Consider the following 27,151-nt stretch of genomic DNA (forward strand, 5'->3'; position numbering starts at 1 on the left):
CAAGAGCGAACTAGTATGCAGCTCAGAGCTCTTGCATTAGACATTGACAAGCGCACAAGCTTAACCCTGCTTTGTACCCGGCTCAGTCAATATTTCACGTGGTAATTTCTCTTCTGAATTGTTCCTAAGTCTTTTTCAACCTGTTTGAGTTCAGGTGACGGTGATTTTCACGTTGGTGAGGAAGTCAGAGCAGTAAGCGCCATTGGTGCCAGCCTTGTCTGAGATGTAGAAGGTGCCTGCAGGCGCAGCACATCTTATGATAAGATTCTTTTTCAACTCCCAGATCGAAACCTCGGGACCTCGGCACTTTAGATTGCTACCTACATAAAAAATTGGCCCCGGCTGGCGGGGGGCGGTGAAATCACTGAGCACCGTGCCCACGGTGGATTGGGTCTTGCTTGGATCTGGAGAGTCCAACGAGGGGTATGATTGTGGCAGCCTTGAACTGCAGCTTGTCTGCAGGACGTACCTTGCCTTTTGGCAGGAAAAGCGTGTAAAATAATAATAATAATGACACTAATAGTACAAAGTCTCCGCACCGCAACGATTCAAGCAAACAACAGGTGCCGCTCAGAAGCGCGAGATGCTCAGCAGAGTTATATTCCTGCATGCATGTCCAGAGGAATGCATGCATGCATGCCACCCTGCCCGGTGCCTGGTCCAAAACCGGGAGGCCTAGCTCGTCCAGCAGGAATCAGAAGGATGTTCTCCCATCTCAGGTCACCTGGTGTCAATCCAGCACAATGGCCAGCACAGGGTCTGAAGGAGGCCATCCTAAGCTCCATTAACAAAAGTAGGAAGATTCTGCCTCGGTGAGGCACCCTGGAACTTGGGATAATGATGTTGCCAAATGGGAAGTGGAGCCAAATGGGACCAGCAGTCCAGCACCAACTGGTCTTTAGTCTTTGGAAAGGGACAGGAGCTCACCGGCAGTCGGGAAGGTGACGGTGCAAGGGCTGGAGGCGGTGATGACGGAAGAGTTGGCCGACTTGCAGACCTCCTTCTCGAAACGGCAAGGAGCCGAGTCCAGGAAAAGGTTGTGGGTGCTGCACGACAAATGCCGACAGCAGTCAGTCATGAAAAAGGTTCTAAAGGGCCGCTCCGGCATCAAAGAAATCCTTGATCACGAGTCAGGCAGGGCCACTGCGGTCACTTGAAACAAGATATATGACAAGGACGGATGTTGCGCACCTGCTGTGGTAGTAGAAGGGGATGCTGTCGCCGGCCTTGATGGTCAGAGGCTGCAGTGCACACGAGTACCCGTCACTGCCGACACCGATGCAAGTCACAAGCAAGATGATGAGCTGCCAGGCAATTCCAAGGGTCCAAGGGATCGACAGAATTTATAAACTGATCCAGTGGAAGGACAAACATGCACGATCGAAGGTCGTATGCGCAGTCTATTTGCCCAACCTTGAAGGTGCAGCCATCGGTGGGCTTGGTGGCGGTGGTGCCGGAACCGCAGCTTGCGCAAGCTCCGCCGTTAGAGTTAGCGACGATACTGGCCGAGTTGGAGCCGACCAGGGTGCAGGGACGGCCGATGTCGACGGGAGACAGGGTTGCCAGCAGGCTGCGGCCTGCATCCAAGAAAACGGTGTCGGAAACTCCTGTATCGATCGCTTGAACGTTGTGGCAAAGATTGCACGCATTAATGTACTAGCTTCATAGTTGCAACCGTTCTCCTTCTCGCGCACACTCTGCGATACGAGAGAGCACATTCCAAGCCATCAGCATATTCCGCGATGGGCGTTTCCCTCAGTATATATACCAAAATACAATGCCATCAGCAAACAAAAATCTGCTCAGGATTATCACTGGTAATGACAGCTTCCTGTGAGTGCGATCTGCATTGCTGTGCTGCTTTGAGGTAGCGATCGGCATGCAGAATATTTCGGGTCTGCTACCTCGCCATAAATCAATATCACTTGAAAACGCGACATAAAAATCATATGCATGATACCAGGCAACGGATCTAACACGATCACGTACGTTACAGTCTCTTTCCTTCAGGTAGCGCAGATCACGTTCTTCAGATCAATGTCTAGGGCTAAGTAAAACGGGACAGACCTGCGACCACGGCGGCGATGGCGAGCAGCACGACGGTTGTAGCCTTGACAAATGCCATCTTGGAGGTAGGTGTGGAGGTAATCTGTAGTGTTCTGTGAACTTTGGAGATTTATGCCGCAACTACATCACGGTTCCGGGTCGACCTTTCGGAAAAAGATGCTCTGCACAGTCATCACCAGGCCGTCCAGGGCGCAATGGGAGTCACTCTCCAAGATCTTTCGTCACCTGTGGTGCTATAATGCACGTGTCACTGATATGCTATCAGGTGCAGAAGTGCTATCCAAGTCGTGTTAGGATGTTGTAGTCACAATTTTGTGAATCTCGCCCGTCCAATTGAGTTGCAACCCAGTGGTGTTGACATCATATTTACGCGCCAATCAGGAGTGATCTCCGCGGCAGTGCATTCTGCACGCATTGGCAATTGCCTTGCAAGGACCTGCATTCAGATCTTGCATCTAGTGCCAAACTCTCAGTGGGAAGCTGCAGCTACAGAGCACTTCCATCACTCAACCTGCAGCTGCTAAGTCATTGTCTCAGGTTCCTATTCGGATTGCAAGAATTCTTCCAAGCACTCCATAGACTCTGAGCCTCAAGCCTGTACAATTTTCCATGTACAACTGTACAGGAATCGCCACATCACCCCAACCATCATACAGAGTTCAGTGCACACAAGTGACTAAGCACGGCTTGCTTTGGCAGCATGGCTTCCAAATCTGACTGCTCATATCCCAAGCAAACTCATGCAGGCAGCAGTAATCAGAAGCAAACAGCTCTGTCACGATCAATCTTGCTGCGCATGCAATAAATTTTGCTTCAATGCAGGTGAGCCTACGCCTAATCTCAATTCCCAAGTATCTTTGCATGCATTTGATTTCATGGCGCTCGCACTGCCTTAAGGTTGTATGTCTTGCATTTGACCTTGGTTTAATATCGCTTTTCCTGCAATCACCCATCTGGCCCACAATGTTTGGCACTTGCTCTGAGGAGTCTGCACTCAAAACCGGGAGCCTGACTTGACTTTGACTTTAAAGCAGTTCATGGAAATTGACATGCTGACTCAGCTGCAATCCAGCACAATCACCTGCTGCCCTCTCCTGTATTTATCACGTAAAACTATTCTACAGTCACGCACTCTCTTTCCCACATCGGCCTAGTGTCAGGTTATATTCCCCTATCACAGACTTGCCATAAAAGTCAAAAACAGCAAGAAGATGCCATCTCCTGTAGCACCATGCTTTTCGGTTTCATTGTGCATAGGCACATCTACAAAAAGGAAATAAAATACAGGGTCACTTTTGAATACTACCTCTGGCAGTGCGGACAATCTGAAGATGCCTGCTTATTCAGCAGTGCTGAGGGACTCAGATGTCATGACCCAGGGGGCCGTATGGTATCAAACTCGACTGCATGTCGGTACAGCTCATCAGGGATGTAAAATTGCTCGAGAGCAATGCTCACGCGCGGGCTCACGTCCTCTGCCACAAAGTCCTGCACCCTGCAGTGCGAGCAGGCACCATTGTAAAACTGCAGAGTGACAGCAGTATTCCTGATGTCTTCATGGTCGGGTGCCTTGCAGAATGAATTTCAGGGAGTCCTGAAGTCATCCTTGTCTGTGATCAGACCCTGCCACGGCCATGCAGGATGAGGATCCCAGATTGTCAGGAATGCCAGCTCAGCTGCCATTTGGCATTTCTCCTGAGTCCGTTATACATCACTTCAAAGGGAGCAATCAAACCTGTGTATTCCTCAGGCCGTCGCTGACCACCTGACCTGTAATGTGGGGTTCCCTATTACAGCATGCATGGCAGTTTATAATTTTCCTGCCAGGTGAGTGACTTTTCAGAAGGAAGGGGCTCACTGGTGTGGCAGGTCGCCTTGAAACTTGATCAGCAGATTCTGGGACGGCGTTACAGTCATGAAGGGGTGAGATGTTGCCACATTAGCGCCCCTCCTGTATATATGTAGCTCCCCGCCCTGCATGCTCTGCACCATGCGGAGTGCGCTGTGACATCACTTGTGGTGACAGCGCATGTGAGACTGTGGCCAAAGCAAGGACATCGCGTTCCTTTGAAGTTATTCTGGACCCCCCGGTGCAGGCCAAGGGGGTCCAAAGTACCATAGCAGCAGCAGCAGTATCACTGCACAGGGACTAAATACAAATATCAGTATCCCCCTGCCCTGTGCAAATTATTGTGGAGTCCTCTGTGCAGGCCTGTGGGGAGGGGTTGAAAAGGGATGTGCAGGGGAATAACCTGTGGAACAGCTACATAGAGTATGCTGGTCTGGAACGCCAGGAGTCTGCATGTGCTGGATTCATCGCGCACCACCCATTGATCTGCATGAGCATCCTTTGTGCCCAGATCGCTGCACCAGCACCACAGTCAAGTCAACAAGTGCAGCTTGGTTTTGCATGCCATCAACAGACTTGCAAGCATCTCTTGACAGCGTTATCTCCTGTCATCTCTCAATCAATGCACTTTGCATTGTACAGTCGAAGTGTGCTATTGACAGGATGACATATAAAGCACCTCTGGGCTGTTGTGTTGTTTGGCCAAATGCGATTCAGCTGATATTTCCAAAAGTTGGCCTTTGGATGTCTCAAATGCTGGAATAAAGCCATCAATGGCTCCTTCAGTGCCCCTTGGAGTTTAGGCACACCTGATGAACAATGCCAGGCTTTCTCAGTGAACTCCTCAAAAGCTCAATTTCTCAAGTCACTCTGCTATCCATATCGCAATAAGCTGCATTAATAAGGTCATTTGGTGAGCTCCATCCACCTTCCGTATTTAGAGTATACAAGACATTCAAGTTGACGATGCCAGGTTGCCAGGCACTTTCAGGATTCTTCAATTGGAAGAATGTCTGTAATTCCTGAAGTTTTATATCGGCTAGATAGTTTTCTGTCGCCTCGAAGGTAATGTTCGATATCAGATTCTGTTGCAGCCTTCTTCTTGGGCACACCTGCACTTGCACCAAATTGCATTCAGGCAAGTCTTCGGTTTTGGTGACAGTTGCCCAGGCAATTCTTCGCGTTCTTGAACGTGTGTCCAAGTACCTCTCGGATGGTCCTCTTAACATTCTTGGGAAGCTCCTGGCCAGCTGGGATAGTGCTCAAGTGGTAGGAGATGACTGTGACATTTATCAACACCACGACGGCCACCACCGTCCGCACGATGCGTGCTTCCCTAGCTTTCCCTCTGGATACGTGAACATCTTGGCGATCGCGTGATCTCATACTCCTCTGTGCAGTGAAATTCCTTTACTTGGACACTGTGCAATGGGTGCCTTAGCGTAATCGAAACGTTTGTGACGCCTTGCGTACAGCATCGATTGGAGAAACAAACTATCCGATCATGAAAGTGCGAGCTACAGAATTCCAAAACAGCATATATGGAGCCTGTGCTGCAATCCTCGCTTTTAAGCCTGCCCGCGTGCCCAATATATTGGGCGGGCCCGGGCACAGTGTCATGCATGGTATGACTCACATTTTGACCGGCGGTCTGAGAGCTAAATTGTCTTAACCACCCGATAGCTCAAAGCCAGTGACTCTGAATTACGTATATAGGACCAAGCGAACGTTCAAGCAGGAACGTTCTTTCTCAGCAGCGGGGACTGTTTGCTTCCGAGGGAGTCCCGTGAAGGCTCTTTTGGAGTCTTGGTCCCAGTGTCTCAGTCACGGCGGTCACATTGAATCCTAATAAACGCAGAAGATGAAGGATATCTCTTAAGCAGCTGCTTGGTTGCAGTTGCTGGTGGTCTGCGTCGTTTCAGTTGGGACTGATGAGCATCACCGCAGTCCAACATTCAATGCAAGTTGCTAAGGGCTCAGCCAGTGCTTAATAGTCAATGGCGTGGACCAAATCTACACTTGATTGTTATGCTGTTGTGCCATTTGAAAATATATAAGGCTACTGCAATTTGATTAGATAGTGGCACTGTGCTCAAGTAGAAAGAGACAGCTGTGAGCTGCAACACTATAAATAGCACTCCGGCAACGTGGATCATCCCTTTTTGTCTCCTATCCCCGAAGGCATATATGCAGACCATACTACTTCTTCCATCTTCCATTCACTGCTGTCGAAAAAGAGAGTGAGCAGTGGTGCGCCTCAGCGCCACAAAATATAGTCACTTCCTGTCAGTGAAGCACATTGCCAATGACATGCCGTGAAACAATTTGTGGCGGCCATTTCCTCTCCTGTCAATGCTTTTGACTTAAAAATGCAACTCCTATGAAGGAAGGAAGGAAGATTACATCACTCCAGCCGCCTAGGGCTGATTGGATGAACTGGCAGCATCCAAATAATCAAAATAATCCATCACAAAATGTGCAACACCAACAATGTCCAACTGCCACATGAATTGCTGCATCGTCACAATGGCTGCACCAAACAGCCCAGGATATCTGTCCCGAACAGATTGCAAGGCAGGGCACTCAAACACAAGGTGGCGCTTATCCCCAATAACCTGCTGGGCACAACGCATGCACAAACGCTGGGGCCGGGGAATCCTTGCCCAGCGGCCCGAGACATTGGGCAGACTATGACAACCCATCCTGAACTTCAACAGTATACGCAAGCAACGGGCACTCAAAGGCTGCTGTAAGAGCTGGCAAGGGTGGCGCACACAAGCTGGCCTAGCAAACCATCTGTGATATGTACACAAGGTGGCATTGCTGGACGGGCAGGTCCTAGGGCAAATGTCAATGTCATCCCAAACCTGCAGTGCTTGCGCATCTAGCAGCTGCATCACAGCATCAACTTCCACAGGAACAAGGGTATGATTGGGCTTCACTGCTGGATTTGAACCGCTGCCCGGTGGGGCACGATATGCTGCCCAGAATGATGATTCGGGCTGCTGTGGTTCGGGTCATGTGCTCGATCATGTGTCCGAGAAGCAAATCTGGAGAGCGGAATTTAGGAAGGTAAAGTCCAAAAAGTCTAGAAATGGCTGCGTCGGGATGTCAGATGCAGGTCGGAGCCGCAAGGCATGCGAGTCTGACAGGGAGATCTTGCAGAAATCTGCTTACCGAAAGGTGTCGAAGTACAAGGCCGACACGCCAGCTCAGGTACAGAGGAGAACTGAATCGCAAGCATGTAGACATCTCAGAAAGGGACTTTTTTGTTGGATGCTCACGTATTGAGTGATTTCCACCGGTGGAGTGTTGAGTTCCCTCAGTAGGACTGTTACACCTGGTTAGGATGCCCATTATGTTCTTTTTCAAAGTTGCATGTTGTACCGTCTTCATTACTCGGCAGTACTCGAAAACGGGTGGGACAGTGCTGTCTTTTGAATGTCAGATCACTTTCACGTGACCCCACTATCGAAGAGTCGACCTCCTTGCCCGGAGTGTCATTGAGTCGTAATTGTAATATTTTGTTGTCCTTCAAGGGAATTTGGTCTTCAAGGGCTGTCGTGCTGGCCTCAAAGCACCTGCATTTGCCAGCTTAGGGTTGCATTCTCTTGGCTTGCATTCTGATTCTCTCTGACGTGCTGCAGGAGGTCAGTTGCACGAGCCAGCGCAGTCCTGGAGAAGACACAGACGTACACTGGGGTAGGGGTTGATCCCCCGGCCAAGGGCCACCACTTCCTCCACATTGATGACTTCTCCAAGGAGGAATTGTGGGCCATGCTGCAGACCTCCATCAAGGTGCTCCTTCCCCCCTTTCTGTCATGCATTAGAAGTTGTCAATTTTCTGGGCGTGCACCTTTCAGAGAGCGCAGCAGATCTCTGTACAAAACGACGCCCCAGCCGCACCTGCCAGCAACAGATGAGGGCGGGGACATCACAGGAAAGCCGCCACATGGGGGAAGGAATGCGAGCGCAGCATTTCAGTGAGGCACTGAGGAGCGCAGAAACTCCCTGCCCTGCTTAGAATGCGGTTGCCCCCAGTTAGACGCGCCGCCGTGCAATGCACGGCTACCAGCTCACTAGTCGGGTGCACCTTGAATGTCCAAGTGGGTGCCGCCTTGACAGATGCCGACTCTGCTCTGGCAGCAGCAGTAGCCTTGACAGCCACTGCAATCCTGCTCTTGCAGCAGCAGGCGCTAGGAAAAGCTCTTTGCGCAAATGGCGACATACAAAATCTGGCCGAACACCGTCAAAGGCGGTGATCCTGAGGCTGCGAGTGAGATTTCTTAGAAAGGAATTCGAATGATTTCGAAGTGGCTGTTGTGCGCAGGTGAAAGAGGCCCTGAAGAGCGGCGACAACAGCTACAAGCCCTTTGCTGGCCTCACCATGGCCATGATCTTCACCAAGCCCTCCATGCGCACGCGCGTCTCTTTTGAAACCGTGTGCCCCTTGTCGTTTTGGTTGACACCCTTTGTCAGTGCCCTGCGGGGTGTCTGTGTTGAACTTGTACGTGACGTGTGAACCCGGGGCCTTGCGCTGCTGGGCTTTACTGGCACTCTCAGCATGGTGCCTGCGTGCATGCAGCTGTTGAGTGCTGCTGTAGCATGACCGGATTTTGTTTTTGCAAAGCGTCATCCAGGCGGTTGATGTTTTGTGGGTCCTGTGCTCTCGCTAGGTGGGAACAGTGAGCGTCTGCGTGCCTGTGGTCCTTGGGTTCTGACTGCAGGCGATGCCTTTTGCACTTAACAAGCACTAGATCTAGGTTTGATGGGCCGGTCGGCTGCTGTGTGATAGAATCTTGGGCCATGCCTTGGAAGAAAAAATCATTTCAGAATGATGGCACGTGATTTGGCAATAATGGTCCCTTGCGCTGCCGCTCAGATACAATTTCACGCCCAGTCTGAATGCCAGCCCCCTGTGCGAATAGAAGGCGTCGGCTGAGAGCACTGGTGTGATTTGTTCGCAGGGGTTCTTCAAGCTGGGAGGGCACGCCATCTACCTGGGCCCCGACACCATCCAGATCGGCAAGCGCGAGGCCACCAAGGACATCGCGCGCGTCCTCTGCAGGTGCGCGCATGTGGTGGGCAGTGTTACAAGCTTAGTAAGCTTAGTAATCACCCCCAGGCTCCTGAGTCGCCTCGTCCCAACCGATCCGTGGTGGACAGCTGTCACGGCTGCCCAATTGTGACAGCTCTCATTCCAGCCGCAAGGTGGCAGAACTGCTGCGTTGCGCCAATGCTGCCGTCACATGTTTGATTTCCTTACCAAGCTGGCTGCGGCCCTGTCAACACCTTTTTTTTTTATTATTATTACACGCTTTTTCCTGCCAGAAGCAAGATGCGTCTGCAGACAAGCTGCAGTGAAGGCTGCCAAAATCCTACCCCTTGATGGACTCGCCAGATCCAAGCAATACCTTTGGAGGTCCCAAAACAACCCAGGGCATTTGGGAAGCTCCCGGAGACCCTCCACTTTGCACATCCCTGGTCCCATGGTCACGCGAGTCAGGGACCAGAACATCAGGGAGAAGTTACTTCAGCATAATCCTACTTTTTCTTGCCAGCCGCATGCATGTGACAGCCTGGCACCCAAGAAGTGCTTTGCAGGTGTCCGAATGCTAGCATGCTGCCTTGCCTTCCCTTGTGACATAGTCTCAACTCTGACGGTCCATCTGCGCAGGTACAACGATGTGATCATGGCGCGCCTCTTCGCGCACGAGGACATCTTGGAACTGGCGCAGTATTCATCCTCCCCGGTGGTGAACGGGCTGACGGACTACAACCACCCCTGCCAGATCATGGCTGATGCACTGACCATGATAGAGCACAAGGGGCGAATCGAGGGCACCAAGGTGGGTTTTAAGGAGTGGTAGTTGGTTACTCTGGGGTGGATGTCTCCGGGTGATTAAGAGGAGGTTTTGGCAATAGCAGGGAGGCCGCGCGCCGTCCTCAGAGCCTAAGCCGCTCCTGCAGCACCATACTGCTAAGCCTCATTCAGGCATTCAAAACATACTTTTGTCGTCATTCAGCTTTTGACAAAGGGCATCAGGCAGAATTCGCATGAGTGCGCCTCAGCTTCAGTTGATGATGGGCAGGAAGAGTGCAAGTGAAAATTCTGTGCACATATGCGATTCACAACCTTATATCAGAAGTTGGAGAGTACTCTGCACTGCTTGCAATGGGTGATCCCGAATTCCTGCAATGTGCACTTGTGTCTCTCTTGTACACTGTGGTGGTATAATGTGACTGAAGCTCCCTCTCTGCGTCAGCTAGTGGGGCTCTGACCTGTCTTGGCTGGAGCTCAGAATTTTATCATGGGGGCAGTCAGGATCAAGGACAGCTTATTGCGGGAGGGCACCCTGCTTCTGTTCATTGGCTGACAAGGGCGCATATCCTTCTCAGATTCAAATCGAAATCTAAAGCGAAGCTGTGCGCGCAGGTGGTGTACGTGGGAGACGGCAACAACATCGTGCACTCCTGGATCCGCCTGGCGGCCAAGTTCGATTTCGAATTCGTGTGCGCATGCCCCGAGGGTTACGAACCCGACCCGGCCACGGTCGCTCTTGTCAACGAGGGCGGCGCCGGGAAGGTCACGATCTCGCACAACCCTCTCGAGGTGAGTCAGCGCTGAGTCATCTCATCTCTGCATGCAGCTCAGGCCATTTGTTGCTGGTCTTGCAAAGGGAGCCTCTGCGCTGTGTGCATCAGCGCTGCACCTTGCTGCAACTCTTTTTGTCATTGATGCCTTGCTGAAAGGGACTCCTTCTGGCGCTGACTCCTTCGTGGCGCTCACAATTTTGACTTTGTTGACTAGCGCATTGCGCGGGAGATTCTGAAAAGAGGCAACAAGCGGGTAGATAGTGTTTGGGGGAAGCTTACCTCGGTGTTGTGGCACAAATGCAGCAGGGGCACCCACGTGAGTTAAAAGTGATCGCCCATGGCCTCAGCTTTCTCCTCACAGTGGCAAGGTCAACCATAGGTTGGGCATGCTTGATCTCTGTCCCATTATCACGCACGCACCCACGCCCCAGACCTCATCCATCTGTAATTTCATCTATAGAAGTTCATTGGCGGTATTCTTGGTGTCTGGACAGGCGGTGAAGGGGGCGGATGTGGTATACACTGACGTGTGGGCATCCATGGGGCAGAAGGAGGAGGCCGAGCTGCGGAAAAAGAAGTTCCAGGGATTCCAGGTGCGTTCCCTCCCATGTGCAGGCAGGGCATATCGCGAGCTTTCGAACTTGTATTTAGGGTTTTTTCTTGGGTGACCCTAAATCATATCATTATTACTGGGGTACCTCTGGGGACTGCTCAGGTTATGTTCAAGGGTGGTGGGGGCGGCATTTTGAGAGGTTTGCGATGTTACCGTGGAGCCCGGACATAGCACAGCAGCAGAATAGCAGCGCGCTAGCCAAAGCTTTATGCCCCCAGAGTAAAACATGGCATGAGACCGTGGGCCAGCTTGTCCGCTGACGCACCTTCCCTCTGGCAGGAACAGCGTGATGAGGCAGTTAATGATAGAGCTGTGTCGCGCGTGTGTAGGTGAACGAGGAGATGATGGCTGCTGCCGGCCCCGACGCGCTGTTCCTGCACTGCCTGCCAGCAGAGCGGGGCATAGAGTGCACGGATGGCGTGGTTGAGGGCCCTCAGAGCGTTGTGTTCCAGGAGGCGGAGAACCGCATGCATGCGCAGAACGGCGTCCTGTTGCACTGCCTCGGCCTCGCCTGAGCCGGCGCTGCAGATACACCCCCGCGCCCGATCTGGCAACGCAGCACGTGCACCTGATCTGGCAACGCAGCGCATGCGCCTGATGTCACAAGTGTAGCGACTGCAGGAAAGCAAAATGTCACGAATCGATGATCCCCTTGATGTTAGAAAGTGCAGTGTTGCTGCTGATTTGCGACACCTGAGGTGGCGACATCAGTCTTTTACCTGAATTAGGGACGCTGATCGGTGCCTGATTTGGAATGTACTCCCCAGAGCCTGATCCGGCAGCCTATCTTGGCAGTGCCTGATCTGGCAATGGTTGCGCTGACGCATGTGGTGCGCTTCAGTTGCATGCGATCCCGATTGAAATGTGATGTAGCAGATTCACTCCTACGTAAGTAGGTATACCGCGCCTCTATCGGTGACCAACCTGACGTAAAAAACAAAATCGTGATGAGAGAGCAGGGGCTGTACATGGTCGGACAGCTCTCTTGCATGCATGTGCTGAGAAGAAATCCAAACGAAGAGCTGTTCCGAACGAGTCGTTGTCATGGCCATGGCTGTGGTTTGCTGTCAGGCCGCTGGCTTTAGCTTGGACTGGAGTCTCTACTACTAACATAGTCATGATGGTGGCTGTACTCACGTGGTCCACTGGACTTGGATCTGGCAGATGGATGCTCCCCAGTGGAGGTCAACAGAAAGCTCTGATGAAAGACTGGTTGAGAAATCACACAACATATGAAAGTGAGAATCGATACATTACAGTAATCTCTGTCAGATTGAAGGACAAGTTGCTCTATTGCATAAGGAAAGTGCGTGAAATTTTGCAAATGCAGTGAATAACCAGTGCGGCCTGTGAATGCATTTTCAAAGTGATTGGTCCAAAACCATCAGTCAATCAATCTCACACTTCCCGCAAGAAAGCGCTATCGCCAGGCATCACGCCTGGCATCATGATGGAGTCATTCATGGCACCAGTAATGATGACTCACTGCAACTTGTTTGCTTTGCATGTGATCATTCCACCCTTTGGCAAATTCTTTCCACTCTTGCAGTTAGCTGCCTTCACAGGTGTCCAATCCTTGAGTGACCACTTACGTGTCTTTCAAGATCAGGGCCACCATAAACAAAGTTGGCAATGATGCTACAGACACATTCCAACAGCTGCAAGTGCGAGAAGTTCCTTGAGCCTGTATCTCTCCAGATATGTTGCTGAAATTTGGGACCCTACCAGAGAGACTCAGCCAGGCTGGCCCTGAGGGTATACCTGAGGGTACGTACCTAAGGGTGGTATATATCCCTGCGGCATCATGCTATGTTTTTTATCTAGAGAACCCTAGGGCCTGAACCCTTAGATATGATAGCTACTAGGCTTGCACTATGCCACTTGCTTTGTGATGCAATGTGTTTAAGTTGATTGGCCATGGCATATAGGTACTGGCAAACGTTCAGTATGGCCATGGCCCCGGCTGGCGGGGGGCGGTACAAATACTGAGCACCGTGCCCACAGTTGATTGGGTCTTGCTTGGATCTGGCGAGTCCAAGAAGGGGAGGGATTTTGGCAGCCTTTACATGCAGCTTGTCAGCAGACGCACCTTGCCTTCGGCAGTGAAAGCGTGTAATAATAAAAATAATAATAATAAAACGTTCAGTAGGCTACATACCATCCAACCCTACTTAAAATACATGAGTTCAAAATTGACTACTTCGAAGTGCCACTTGAAGTGACGGTGACACACAGGCCTGCAAGGCACTGCCCAAAGCAGTGCTATCATATGATGTGTGATCAGCATGACACTACCACGCAACTGGAGGGGACGGTGTCTCACGATTGTCCTTGAATTTTCCAGCTGGTTTATTGCTTCTGTGTCTACACGTCAGACTGCCTGGATGATCAAGGAACAACACCAGCCATGAGTCTGCTCAGTGTGTCACGTGCAGCCTTTGCTTCAGCCAAAAGCCCGTCCCAAGTGGCATCACACAGCACCTGTATAAGAACCACACAATATTAGGCTCCATCAGATCAAGAATTCAACAGACGCACAGATGAAATCTGGGGATCTGCATGCCAAAGCCACGCTTGACACTGCCAATTTTAATGAACCATAGAGCATTATCATACGTTGCATGCGCCCATTCAAATTGCCCTGAGAAGAAGAAGAACTAAGAGCTTGCTGGAAGTGGGGGCAACCACCCAGCCAAGATGCCGTGCCAACTCAAATTTTCCCATGGTATCATTTACTCGAGCTCTTCTAGAATCAAGCCGCAGTCTTGCAGGCATGGGGAATGGTGACTGATAATGTTTGCTCTGAGAAAAGATATTAACAAGGTGTTGCATGGCCCCTGATTAGCCCCCTTCACCTACTGGGCATTTCCGCGGAACGGTGCAAAGCAAGTGAGACAACGATTGAGTACTTTGCAGGGCATATCTTCATCAGGGCGTCTATTTTTTACTTTATTTTGTATTTTGTGGCGTGGCATGAGATCACCTCCTGCGCTGTGTCTATGTCGACTCCCCTGTAGCAGGGGTGATTTTCCAGGGTCAGCAACCGCACATAAAGCTGCTCTGCAACGCTCTTCCTCACCTGCATGCATGCAACACCATCGTAGTGATCGTGTAGAATCGAATGAGCACAGTTTTAGTTCCTGGAGTCCAGCTGAGTAGCATGCGCGGGGCCGATCTGAGCTTGCATTCATTAGGAACAGCTGTGTTTGCATGTTGCTGCTGTCAGGCTGCTCTGCAGGAACAGCTGGTACAGTCTCTGTTTACTTGTCATATCTTAGATGTTGGTTTGGAGAGTTCCCAGCTTGACAGTGGACTACAGTGCCAGATGGAATCCTTCAGCTGACCACACTTTGTACAGCGTAAGGTTTGCCACCTTTCTGAAAGCTGGAAAGTCAGTCTTGAAGCCAGCAATTCGACAACTTCAGCTGTATGGCCTGACAAGTCTCTCTGTGAACATACAAACGCTTTAAAAGGCCATCTGAGAAGCTGCAACCACAGGAACTGCATGGAAGCTGCCCCAGCCAAGCCCACCCGGACTGAGCTCCCTTCAGCAACCTCATTGGTCTGTGAATTTGAATGGCTGAGTCTGTCTTTTTCTAGGGCACAGATGGCAAGGCAAAGGAACTGTACTGCTAAGTCTGCTGCCTTGATTGCAGGTGTAGAGCTGCAAAGAAAACATGGAATTTTGACTCGCCTTGGGGAAGCGATGCGCGAGAAGGGTGAGGAGAGCGTGCAGGGCGCCAGAACAGGCCGGCTGATGGCAGCCCGCCAGGTGGCACAGTGACGTGGCGGCCCAGCAGAGGGAGGGAACGTCCCTGCAGCCCCGCGCTTCACTCTTCACCAGCTCCAACAGCTCCCCTGCACATCAATTATCACCCTTGAGCACAGCCTCTGAAGTCCTTTCAGAGCACCGGGCGATGACAGCCTTGCACAGTGCTTTTCAATGCTCAAGATTTTTTGCAGGTGTTCAGTTGGTTATTTCCTATGCTGTTGGTTTGTCTCCACTCCGTGTGTCCTGCCCGCTGCCCTGCTTTGCCTTTCTGCTTGTTGTCTTGGTGCCTTGTTGAATGGCAAGCCACACGATTCGAAGGTCCACCGTTCAAATTCAGATGCACTATGGCCATCCAGGTTTGTCTTGCAACACCTTACACGCCCCCAGGGAAAGGAACACAGGAGGACAGCACGTCTGAATTGTTCCTGCAGATTCATACGGACAAATTTGGGGCTCTCACCGAAGAAGGGGTGCGTCTGGGGTAGATTTTCCATACGGACAAGTTTGGGGCTCTCACCAAAGAAGGGGTGCGTCTGGGGTAGATTCTCCATACGGACAAATTTGGGGCTCTCACCGAAGAAGGGGGTGCGTCTGGGGTAGATTTTCTATACGGAGAAGTTTGGGGCTCTCACCGAAGAAGGGGTGTGTCTGGGGTAGGTTCTCCAGGCCCCCATCAGAGATCAGCACATCTGCAGCCTTCAGCAGAGGCAGCGCCAGCCGAGGGGACTTGGCGTTGCGCCGCCACACCGCCAGAAATGACAACGCCACCCTGCTGCGCATGCTGCCAGCACCTGTGTCACACACGCTCGATTCAGTCACTCTCTGATGACCACTCTCTGGTTCGTCTGTTTTTGCCAGGTGGCTCGAGGGGTTGAGCCCCTTTTCATCTTTTGAGTGCTGCAGTCAAAGATGAGCCCAGCTGTCAACTGACTTTATCTGTGATTGATGAGTCCTCCAACCCCCTCAGATACAATCCCCTCAACTCAATTTTACTCACTGCCAATCAAGCTGTTGAGACCCACTGCCTTGAGGTTATATCATATACAATGTGAGTATAAGTGCTGAGGTTGTGGAACCTGCATGAACTGATAAGATTCTACATGATAAAATGCATAAAGAATGAAGGATATCGTGCACACAAGGCCCGTCAAAGCGCCGGCAAAACGAAGGCCGGAAGTCCCTGTGAGAAGAGGAAAAGGCTGATGTCACCGCGGGCCTCACCTGCACCGCTGACGTCATCGATGACTCGCGTCTGTCCCACCAATGCAGCAGACGATGCCTTGCTCAAATGGCCGTCCAGACCGCCGATGCAAGCAACCAGGCCCTCCAACACAGCCTCCCTGTATGTGTCTTTTGCCAGCAGTGGCGCCAATCTTCCCAATGCCTGCAGCATGATCGCACATCACTCCTTCAGTTTCATATATCAAAACACATGCAGGTGGCACGGCCAGAAGGCATATTCTCATGCAGGGCGGTCATGCAGCCTTTCCAGTGCCTGAAGGTCTCAAACTCTGATGCTCAAAGTGCGTCCTTCTGTGGTGCACATGTGGCTTGCGGGGCGATTGGGCAATAAAAGTTGACCATGTTATGGTTCTAGAAATGGAGAAAACAAGATCTCTCTGGGTCTCTCACAGGAACTGTCCAGGTCAGAGATGCAGACCAAAGAGGTCATATTAGATGCGTGGAGGTTGGAGACTCCACCTGAGGTGTGGCAAAGAGGTCGGGGCTGACTCCTAGCAGTGCTGTTTCCAGAGCGGCCTGGTCAGGGAAACTCAGCAGCGGGTGCTGAAGCAGGCGCTGCAGGTGCTCCGCAGCTGCCTGCAGTAATGGCACATTCCATGTCATGTGTGCAGTCTCTGACGATTTCCTTCTTGAAATGGCACAACATCTGCAAGGGGTCACTCCTGTCATGAAGCACCTGAGCACGGCCGGTTGTCAGCAGACTGAATCATTTACAGAAAGTGCGCGGCTCTAGATTCTGCGAATTACTAAAAACGCAGATTGCATTTGAAACAACCATTCGGTGCTGACACCAAGGTCACCTTTCTGAGGCGATCGAGCCGCTCTGCAGCCTGTTGCAGCAGCGCACAGGCCACCTCCCTGACAATGCCGCCACTGCTGTCTTCTGCTTCCACATTGCTGCTCGCCGCCTGATTCCCCAATGCGATCCCTGCTGCCTCGGCCCTGCCTGCGCCTTCCCCCGCGCTGGACTGGGCCTTGCCTTGTGAAAATCTGCACTGACTGCTGCCAGGCTGGCCAGACATCCCCTGCTGACCGCCGGTCGATGCCTCGTGTCGGGGAGATGCACCGCTGTTGACACCTGGCCATGGAGATGAATTGCTGTCTCCGTTGGGCAGGGGAGATGAAGTGTTGTTGCTGCCCGGCCGGGCAGCGCTCCGGGCAGCCCGGCGGTGCGCGGCCCACAGCGGCAGGATCTGCGCGAGTGATCCCATTGCAGCCTCCCTCACCCAGCTGCCCACGTCGCCCCTGTCATCCGTGCAGTAATCCGCCGCCGCTGTGACTAACCGCAGCAGCACGCGCGCCTCCAAAATTTCCTCTGCTGACTCTTGCGGTGCTGAATCTTGCGAGAAATTGGTGGCTGCATGCACATTGGGTGTGCTGGGTGCGGCTGCGCCTGTCTCGCCTGCTGTGTGTGCTGTGGCCGTTTCCGTCTTGGCTGCATCTCCTGATGTGGCTGCATGCCCTATCTTGGCTGTGGCCAGTTGTCCCGTGCCTGACTCAGCTGCAAGGTTTGCGTCGGCTGTGTGTTCTGTTTCAGCACCGTCAGATCCGGCGGTCTCAAGTTTGGCGGCGTCGCCCGTTTTGGCCGCAGGTCCGTTAAGGACCGATACCGTTACGGCGGCGCCGGGGGCGGCGACCGGGTACAGCTCAGAGGCCACGTCAGCGATCGCACGCGCGGCCGCCGCCCGGGCCTCCGCATCGCGCTGCTCCGGATTTCCTTCAACCTGCGCACACAAAAAGTGAATTGAGACCAGACGTTTGAAGCACTCAGGACGCCTATGCCCTGCTTGGGTGAAGGGTGAATCGAAAACACCTGTGGCCCTGCTATGCAAAGAGCGGGGTTCAATCTCCCCATGGGATCGTCTGTATTGAGTGTTGGGCAGCGGTGCGGTTTTTTCACCAGTGGCACACGTCAATGTTCATTTAACAGGTCTGTCCGTGAAGGTGCCTCTTGTTCCACTCTTTGCGCATGTTCCTGGTGGGGAAACATTGCAGCCGAGCCGATGCGAGGGACATGACGAGGGAGACCGACGCTGCAGGCTGCCTGGAGCTTGATGGAAGTCTGGCACCCACCTGTGCAGCATCGCCCAGAGCATCTAGCACTTCAAGTGCTTGCGGCCGCAGCAGGCATGCTGGCAGAGCGGCCAGCGCAGCGGCGTACCCCTGCCTCTTGGCGACAGGGGCGCTCGGCCTGAGGCCCTCAATGTAGCTCGCCACAATTCCCTCCGCCTCTGGCTCGCCACCTTGGAGCAAGAGGAGCAGAAGACATCAGTGAGGCAATGGTGTGCGTGCTTGCTGGGACTTTCCAAGACGAGGGATGACACCTGGTACTGCCTGTTGCCAACTGGAGGGCCTGCTGCAAGCGAGGGGAACCCAACCAAGCCCTGTCTGCCTTCATGACACTAGGTCGAGGTCGGGCAGAGCTCAGCCCAGCAAGTGATGCAAGATGCTGTCATGATCTTGCACAACAACTGCTCCCGCTTTCTGCACACTCCAATGATGGTAGGCGCTCCCGAGAATCTACCTGTGAGATATGCTCGCGAGAACGCGCGCAGCGCAGCCGCCGAGGCCGCCTGGATGGCCGGGTTGGGATGTCTCAGGTTATCCTCTGCTATTGCCAGCAGTTTTGACCGCTGTGAGTTAGTCAGTGGCACGCGACTCAGCGCCATGCATTCCAGCAGCCTGTGTTTGAAGCAGACCCACTGCTCAGATGCAGATGACGTGTCGGTACATGGCTTGCATGCGAGACTTTTTGCATGTGAAAGCTTGTGAGTGTGTTATTCCCCCATGCTACACCATGCCGCTAGGCACCAATTGAACCTGAACTAATGGTTTGAGGTTTCCACCCTGTGTGCTAACCAATGTACACACAGACTGCAGCTGTCCATCGAATGCAGGTTCTGTGCTAAACACTGGAAGCACCTGCGTCCCTGAAAATCCCAGATTGCCCGGTCTAGGCCCTTTTGGTGACTCTTCAAGAGCACTACTGGACATTTTCTCAACTTCTTTACCTGGAGGCTGCTGCGCGCATCAGCTCCCCGCCCTTCCCCCGGTACAGGCGCCCGGCCTCCAGTGCCGGCACCACATCAGCAAGCCTTACTAAACGATCCCTGCTGATGCCTTTGCTGATGTCATGCAGCGCCAGCAGCACCTCACCAGCCGCCAGCACAGACCCGTGCCGCACCTGCATGCAACTTACTTTCACCTTTATTTTCTAGAAATTCTTTCCACTTTGTTTCTTATTCGCTGTTTCACTTGCGCGACTTTTTAGATGAGAAGAAAAAAAGCTGCTTGTTTGATGCAGCCTCCACAGGCTGCTAGGCTGCCATCCCTGCAGATGTCGGTTGGTAAATACAAGCACACTCATGAACTCGTGCCTGGCAGAAAAAAACTCAAATTCCAGCAGGAGAAGCAGGTGATCATCTGAGCAGATGCACCAAGATACAGTGACAGGGAATTGTGCAAGCGAGCCTCCAGGCTATCGTCAATATGCACATGTGCAACACCTCATCCCAGATGGCATGCATGCAGCATGGAACAAAGTGCTCACAAAGGACTTGCCTCTAAGCAGCCGTCCGTGCACATGGGAAGGAGTCGATCAAGGACGCTGGCTGCAAATAGCTCTGGTTCAGTTTGCGCTAGAGCGGCCAGCGCTCGAGAGGCCAGCTCCCTTAGCGAGCGCTCCCAGTGGCCCAGCTTCCTGCAATCAACTTGAATACAATCATTTCAAAATTTAGAACTTCGAAAGAGAGAGACCTCCGACGAGAACGACGACCACGAGAACTCCAAACTCTGAAAATTTGAAATTTGTAATTTGGAAATGCCCAGCAGAGAGAAGGATGCGCTGGTAGCGGTCATCTGCACAACAGGCCATGCCGAGTATGCTGGATAAGAGCTGAAGTAGCCTATAGAAAAAGTGGTGGGAGACTTTGAGGGCAAGGGTGAACGGTGAAGGGGTGACCTGTCAATCAGGTGATCCACGAGGGCGGCGCGGTACTCCACAAAGCCAGCCACAAAGGGCGCCACCAGCAGGTACGCCTACAGAAGGGCAGAAGCCTCAATTTCCCGGACTTCAGCTCCAATAAGCCGAGCACATGTCTGCATGCGGCTGCATGGCAAAGGAAACACTCCATCCACCAGATTCCCATTCACGGGCTTCACAGGACCTGGTCAGTATTAACCAAAACAGAGCCAGTTACTTATGAACCAGAAATGGTTTGGATCTACGGGGGAAGGCTAGGGATGTGAGCAATGTCAGCCCCAACACGGCGACACCGATGCAACACGGTGGGTGGCCCATTACAATGTAAACGAGCAAAAATGGCGCATACGTTTGAGCGAGAGGCGAGCGCGAAGTAGTCGGCGCGGCAGATGACGTCGATGCCGTGGGGGAAGCTTCCCTGGCGGCCCACCGCCTCCTGGAACGCCGCCGAACACGCGCGCCGGCAGTTCACCTGCGCACGGCAGATACACTCCATTCGAGCGTTTAAAAAATATATAGTAAAGCGCCGGGAGTCGTTGCCATAAGAGCGTCACCTCACAGAAGCACACTGGTGCTCCGCATGATCAGCGGTGTCATGTGAGGCCCTCAGCGGAAAATCAGGTTCTTGGCCATCAGATGAAGCAACTTTCTACTGAGCCAGCTGCCAACACCTCGGGGCACTGGGATTCGCGCTTGCAAGAAGGCACGCCTTGTCAGAGGCCTGCTGCCACGAAGAGAAAGGGATCTGCAGTAGTATTTTTGCACCGCCGTGTTTGCAAGGCTGGTTCATGATATTCCCAAGGGATGCCATATCAGCGAACACACCTCTCTGTCGTAGCATGCGACCGCCAGCAGCGCCGGTGCCAGCTGCCGCGCAGCTTCCGCCATGGCTTCCTTCTCGTACGCGCGCGCAAACGCCCAGCACACATACGCGGCAGCGTCCCTCACATGCGCTCCCACGCTGCAGCAGCAAAGGCGCAAAAATTTCAGAAATACTCATCATATAATCGCTCAATTATCTGCGCCCATAATAAGCGGGTTCAGTATGACGCTGCCAGCATCCCTCACACACGCTGCCATGCTGCAGCAGCAAATGCGCCAGGTTTGCATTTGCTTCTGCATGTGTTGCAAGCAGAATAAACGTGCTTTCTCGCTGTAGCTTTCCTTGGTCCTTCCAGTGGGTGCTTGGTGCAGGGATCCAGCTGGGCTAGTAAAAGAGATGCAGCACCTCAGACAGGGAGTCATTTGAGGGATACTGGCTGCTCAGGTTTCTTAGGGCACAAGAGGAGCGGGCACAGATCAATGCGTCACGGGCATGCCAGATGGGGGGCTAGGGAATTACCTGTGGGCGCCTCTGCGCACGTCAAACTGCAGGGCAGAGGCAATGAGGGGCGCCAAGTCAGGCAGCCTGCACAGCACATGTTCCAAACTGAAGTCAACTGGGCTCTTATGTGGTGCCAGCAGCTGTGCACGGCGCTCATGTTGTATGCCCAAGTCATACTAGCGGTGCGTGTACCTCCCAAGACACGAGAAAGACCGACAGACACTTACAGAGGGGAAATGGCCTGTCAGTTGAATGAAGCATGGCATAGACTCACCCAAGTGAACATGTTGAAGCATGCTGTTAATGTAAGTTCAGTCAGCCAAAGCAGGACAGATGCGCAATGACAAAGAATTTGCAATGCTCACCGATGCGGTAGCAGCAGTCCCCTCCGCGCCAGCTCAGCGAGTGCCAGGCAGCCGCCGTGCCACGCGGCGTCCCTCTCCCCGTCGCTGAACAGGTCCAGCACAGCTTCCAAAACCTCGTCCGCCAGCTCCTGCACAGCGACACATTCAAGTGTTATTCACCATTATTATTATTACAGTGTCGGCAAACCCAAAGCCCGAAGGCCATAGGGCATACACACAGAGTGTCTGCAGCCACATCTGTGGGGCCTGAAGGTCTGGTCTGCAGCCCATATGGTATCATACTGAAAGTCCAAGTCCAAGTGAGGCGTGCGTATTAAGGAACATACCACCACCCCCACCACCAAACAATGCTTTACAACACAGCAAGCAAATGTAATTCACCATATTTGAATCGAAAGAGTGAAGGAGTGGAGGAGGTAAATAAGAAGGCTGACTGGCAGGTTGCTAAGGTTCTCAGGGGTGCTAGAACATCTCCTGCAAGTGCACCTGTGCGCACCACTTCAGTGCCCCACATTTCACAATTTGCTATGAGGGCAGGATCTCCCAGATGAAGTCCATTGCGCCAGGAAAGTTTTAGGGGATTGGGGGATAGCGACCTTTGGGAGGCGAGCAGAGACTCTGCCGATGCCCTTGGCAGCGCTCCACCTGACCACTGTGTCCTTGTCAGCCAGGCTCTCCAGCAGTGCGCCTGGTTTGGCACCAACAAAATTCAAACTCGAAGTCATAACACATGCCTTGTCAAGGCAGATGCATCAATCGCATCACAGCCGCCAGGGTGGTGCCATTTTGCATTCCGGGAATGTTGGGTATGATCCATTTTTGCAGAGTATCCTGTCGGGCATGCATACCACTAGCAGAGATGATGCAAATGAACTAAAGAAGGGGAGAGCAAACGACAAATGTGGTCCTTAGGACTGCAAAAACAGGTGACAATCTGGGATTGGGACGAGCTGGTGTCAGAGAGAGGCAGTGGAGTAGGCTGCCAACCTAGGATCTCTTCAACTTCCTCTGGGATGCTGACATCATCAGGGTCCCCTCCCAGAGGCTGTCCCCCCGCTGCAGATTCCAGGACACCAATAGGAGAGGCGCCCCCCTCTGAAGCTGAGGGGTCCGAGTCCCCTCCCTGCAGTGCATTCCCCTCGCCCAGAGCTGTGCATGCATGCAACATGCATTGTCACCTACTTAGGTTCAATCATGCATTGTAACCCACCTGTCATCTACATGCCCTATACATGCCAAGTTGGATGCCAGGAATTGATGCACATGGCACAACAGTGGGGCCTCGTCGAAAGAAGGAAGCAGACCCCGAGAAGCCCCAACACAGGATTGCAGGATATCAAGCCCAGACCCTCTGAAAGTACTCTTTGGATGGAGCGCGTGAGATTGCAGGTCAGTGTTCCATCAGTGATTGGGTCGTGCTTGGATCTGGCAAGGCCATATCCTTTCTAGGGGTGGGGACTGTGGCAGCCTTTCACAAGCAGCTTGTCTCCCAACGCACCTTGCCCTGTCAGGAATAGCGTGTATTTGATGTATACAATTTTAAAATTCCCAGAATTTCAACACCCACCTGCGTCGGAGGTGCCTGCCAGGGTGTCGGTGATGTCAGCGCAGCGCTTCATGTATCGCCACTGCAGAACGCGCGGCGGCAGCAGAGCCAGCGCAACCCGCTGCGCCAGCTTCAGGGCCAGCTTCCTGCATGACAAATGGATGACTAATGATAACTAGGAACCATGATGTGAGCGCAACAAATAGGGCATCTGACCGGTGAAGTGTCAGGCGACTGCGTTTGGCCAAATCAATATAGCTTTTCAACCCATCGGTGTACACACCACGGCAAGGACTAGAGTTCCGAGGGTTTCTGTTGCAGCATCAAGAAAATGATTGCCCAATTTTTGAGAAGCAACCTCAGCTCATCTCCATCCTTGCCAATTTTACGGGCTTTCAAGTGCCAGCACCATTTGTTTCCTGTTGTTGGAAGAAGTGGATGCATTTTGTGGAGGTATAAGACGTTCCCGAAAGACATTGCCCAGTGGCTACCTGGAGAGGGCGCTGGAAGCTGCCACGCGGCTGCCAAGAAGCTGCGACGCCACCGGCCACAGCTGCCGCGCGAATGGCAGCAGCGCCGACCGCTGGCCCTGCTCTAAGATGTGCGCCAGTGTCCGCGCAACGCCTGCACAGCAGCTTGTCACCTGAGCATTGGGCACATGGAAACGGCCGCAGGCTAGAAGAGAGGTGAAGACCTCGCTCCTGAATGGGTGTACTGTGTGCAGATCTCACATGTTCTCCACCATGGGGACGTCAGTGGTGTTCCTCGCGATGGGCATATATGTTGCGAAATACCTATCAGATTTGGCATGAGACAACATGGGACTGAGCAGTGCTGCGTCAGCGGATAAGAGCATTTGTGGGAACAGAGCCAGACGCTTGTGAGCCACCCACTGCCCCCCAGAAATCAAGCAACAGGCATGCATGTGATTATGCTCCTTTGACAGACATGCACCAGCCCCACTCTTCTACACCCCCTGCTGATGCTGACAACTTGTGGCAGCACTTCGGTTCAAGATGCTGCCAAGCAGGAGCGAACAAACACCTGGGACAGTGAAGACGGCTCTGGGGCTGTCATGGTCCTGCAGCGAGGTGTGCGCCCACGCCAAAAATCCCCCCAGGGCGGCGGTGCAGTCCGGGCGGGTTAGTAATCTGCCCAACAGCACGCCGGCCATGTCTCGCACGCCGCCCGGGTCGCTGAGGTGGCGCTGACTCAGCTCCAGCAGCGTCGACGTCAGCGGCGGCAGCGCCCTGCGCGCATGTGCCGGCACATGTCTGTCCCATGCATGCAAGAGCCCATGCTTGCATTCGTCACCTTGAAGGCCATCATCATGGACAGCACTTGGCTGCTAAGGGATGCAAATGCAGCATCATGCAGGCCAGCAGCTCTTATACAAAGATTTTGGCACCGCGTGGCAGCCATAAACTTACTCCAGCGCTCGCACCGCCTTTCATGTTCTTTGCCAGTTCAGTCTCAAGAAGGAGACAGATGCTCTCAGGACAGGAGAGCTTACGTCAGGAGGGCGCAAATTGGCCTGTTCTTGGCACATGGCAGCTCAAGAGGATCTTGATGCAGGGGCGTGCTTTTGAGGAGTCTAGAGAAAGATATTCAGCAGCGCACCCGGGCTGCGAGGCAGTGCTTCCTAAGGAGGAGTCAACGGAGGCCAGGCTGAAGGGGATGTAGAGCAGCTGAGACAGCCACAGCAGCAATGTGCACTGCGCCTGCCACAGCCCTCCGGCGGCGTTGCCTCCCTCCTTTGTCTGCTGCGCAACACAACAGCTGCACCTTCAATACATGGCCCAGTACCGCATGCACTGTCAGCATTCACAGCCGAAACCATTGAGTTAGATCGTGTAAATCTCCGCAGTGTGAGGGCAAGTTTTGGCACTCCTTCTATTTCTGCTTGCCTCCACTGGAAGGAGGTTCAGATCAAAGGTCACACAGGTGGATTGGGCAGAAGATATGGCATTGCTAGAATGAACAAGCGCGATGCTGATGTCAGCGGGCTGACCTCAGCGTCGCAGCGCAGCAGCAGCGCCAGAACAGGCTCTAGGTCCGCCACCTCACTGGAGAAAAACTTCACCACTGTCTTGTGTCCCCTGCAACAAAACACAAAAATGATCCGTTCAAATCCTTGTCTCCCCTTCCTGGCTGGTATTCTACATTTGTACTCCGTGATAAGCTGCCACGCTTCTTGATATTCTAACAAAGTGCATAGGATGATGCGAGTCATGTTCAAAGCCAGACTGAGAGACCCACCATCATGCATCGCGACATAACATAGCCTGGTTTTCTGCTTTCTAGGTAAGCTCAAGACAATAGATGCAGAGATGTTCAAATGGAATTTTTTAAAGATCAATCCATGTGAGGTGGAAGGTTTATATCAGGCACCTGACTGTAATCAGGGCCCAGAGAAAGCGGGAAGCACTCTGCACTGCAGTCAGATCCGGTGCGCAGCCATTGTCTGCTTCGCGGCGGAGCACCGATGACAGAGGGGTGACTAAGCTGGCCAGCAGAGGGTCCAGCAGCTGCGCCTGCTCATGGTATTTCTCCAGCTGCATAAACATTAGTAGGTTTTTCTCAGGGAGAAATAGTGGATGTGAGAAAGAATTCAGTCTTCACAGCAGTCAAATGCAAGAACAGGCACCCGTGTCATGGACTCGGACAGCACTGACACAAGTAGCCAGATTGTGTTCATTCAAGAAGCTCAAGAAATAAGTATGTTGTTCTCTGATGCAGTCACGGCGAGCACTCTTGTTGACCACATCAGTTCCTTGGATTGAGTCAAATTTTGGAAAGACGGACGTTATTGTGATGTATCATTCAGATCATTTTGGGAGGTCGGCAGCGCACTATTTTGTGGTAGCGGTCAAAGAGCTGGTCCACAGCTGAGCTGTGCTGGCTGCCATCCACCCTGGAGACGATGGCTGCAAGCTCGTCGGCTTCCTCGACATGCGTGGCCTCATACGTGCAAAAAAATGCCTCGTCCCTCTCGTCGTCTTCCATATTGAGACCCTACCGTTGTCTACCTGCAACCAGCAATACGAGCAAGCTTGCATCTTGCAATACAACATTTGCTGAGGGTCGCGCACTTGGTCCCAGGGCCGTGAATCCGGCAAAGTATGAGATAAAAAGCTCTTAAGTAATTCATATTAGACTATATAAAGAGCAATGCGGCGTTATGATGGCTGCACTGATGGCTGCAAGAAGATCTCGATCAGGTGCAGGGGCGTGCAAGATCCGCTTATCTACCAAAGCTCCATGACATCAGAGCTAAGAATCTTAGTGGTGAGATCTGCATCGAGGCGATCTGCACCCCATCTAAGCAAGAGCGCTTTTGGGAGATTGCAACTTTGAGCCATCACCTAGTGCAGGCACGGTGCTCCTCACGATGCCAATGTAGACTTACAGGTAACCATCCTTCTTCTTCCAGACATACTCCTGGGTAAGATCACCACTTGCGCTATGCGGAAGAGCGAGCGTTTGCAATGGAATGGAGATAGTTAGTAATAGCCACATGGATAGATTACTAACGCAATTTCCCGCCACAGAACGCGAGGATGCGAGCGCAGCAAACACGTCGTCGAATGATTCAAAAAGAGCAATTGGTAGGTAGGTCGAAAATTGATTGTTGAATTTAAGGGGAGAGAGTCCGGCGATCACATCCCAAATTCGTACTTTTTGCTGCGTTCATATCACGGTGAGTACCCAGGAAGCGATCTGCCTTCCGCTGGATCTTGCTTAATGTTTCACACTTTGCCTGTTAGCTTGAAAAATTACATATCAATCTTATT

General features: G+C 52.6%; 3 protein-coding genes across 3 annotated transcripts; 1 reads left to right on the forward strand and 2 right to left on the reverse strand.

The window, feature by feature from the left end:
• Nucleotides 1-150: 150 nt before the first annotated feature.
• Nucleotides 151-2,125, reverse strand: COCSUDRAFT_43024 (hypothetical protein; the record flags this gene model as incomplete). Its single annotated transcript, XM_005646525.1, has 5 exons — nt 151-236; nt 928-1,046; nt 1,192-1,241; nt 1,414-1,577; nt 2,068-2,125. The coding sequence occupies 5 exons, from the start codon at nt 2,123-2,125 to the stop codon at nt 151-153; spliced, it is 477 nt and encodes a 158-aa protein (XP_005646582.1).
• Nucleotides 2,126-7,024: 4,899 nt separating this feature from the next.
• COCSUDRAFT_56472 (ornithine carbamoyltransferase) lies at nt 7,025-11,641 on the forward strand (the record flags this gene model as incomplete). Its single annotated transcript, XM_005646526.1, has 8 exons — nt 7,025-7,107; nt 7,564-7,714; nt 8,247-8,357; nt 8,884-8,984; nt 9,594-9,765; nt 10,353-10,529; nt 11,008-11,106; nt 11,456-11,641. The coding sequence occupies 8 exons, from the start codon at nt 7,025-7,027 to the stop codon at nt 11,639-11,641; spliced, it is 1,080 nt and encodes a 359-aa protein (XP_005646583.1).
• Nucleotides 11,642-19,147: 7,506 nt separating this feature from the next.
• Nucleotides 19,148-25,927, reverse strand: COCSUDRAFT_17018 (ARM repeat-containing protein; the record flags this gene model as incomplete). Its single annotated transcript, XM_005646527.1, has 15 exons — nt 19,148-19,334; nt 19,724-19,840; nt 20,102-20,178; nt 20,472-20,594; nt 20,948-21,083; nt 21,465-21,530; nt 21,812-21,939; nt 22,408-22,499; nt 22,799-22,867; nt 23,379-23,503; nt 23,849-23,981; nt 24,402-24,607; nt 24,978-25,111; nt 25,369-25,490; nt 25,786-25,927. Coding segments are annotated over 15 exons (1,857 nt in total), but the record flags the coding sequence as incomplete, so codon positions are not given.
• Between the last annotated feature and the right edge of the window lie 1,224 nt (nt 25,928-27,151).

This window comes from Coccomyxa subellipsoidea (genome assembly GCF_000258705.1).
Source record: "Coccomyxa subellipsoidea C-169, whole genome shotgun sequence".
NCBI lineage: Eukaryota > Viridiplantae > Chlorophyta > Trebouxiophyceae > Coccomyxaceae > Coccomyxa > Coccomyxa subellipsoidea.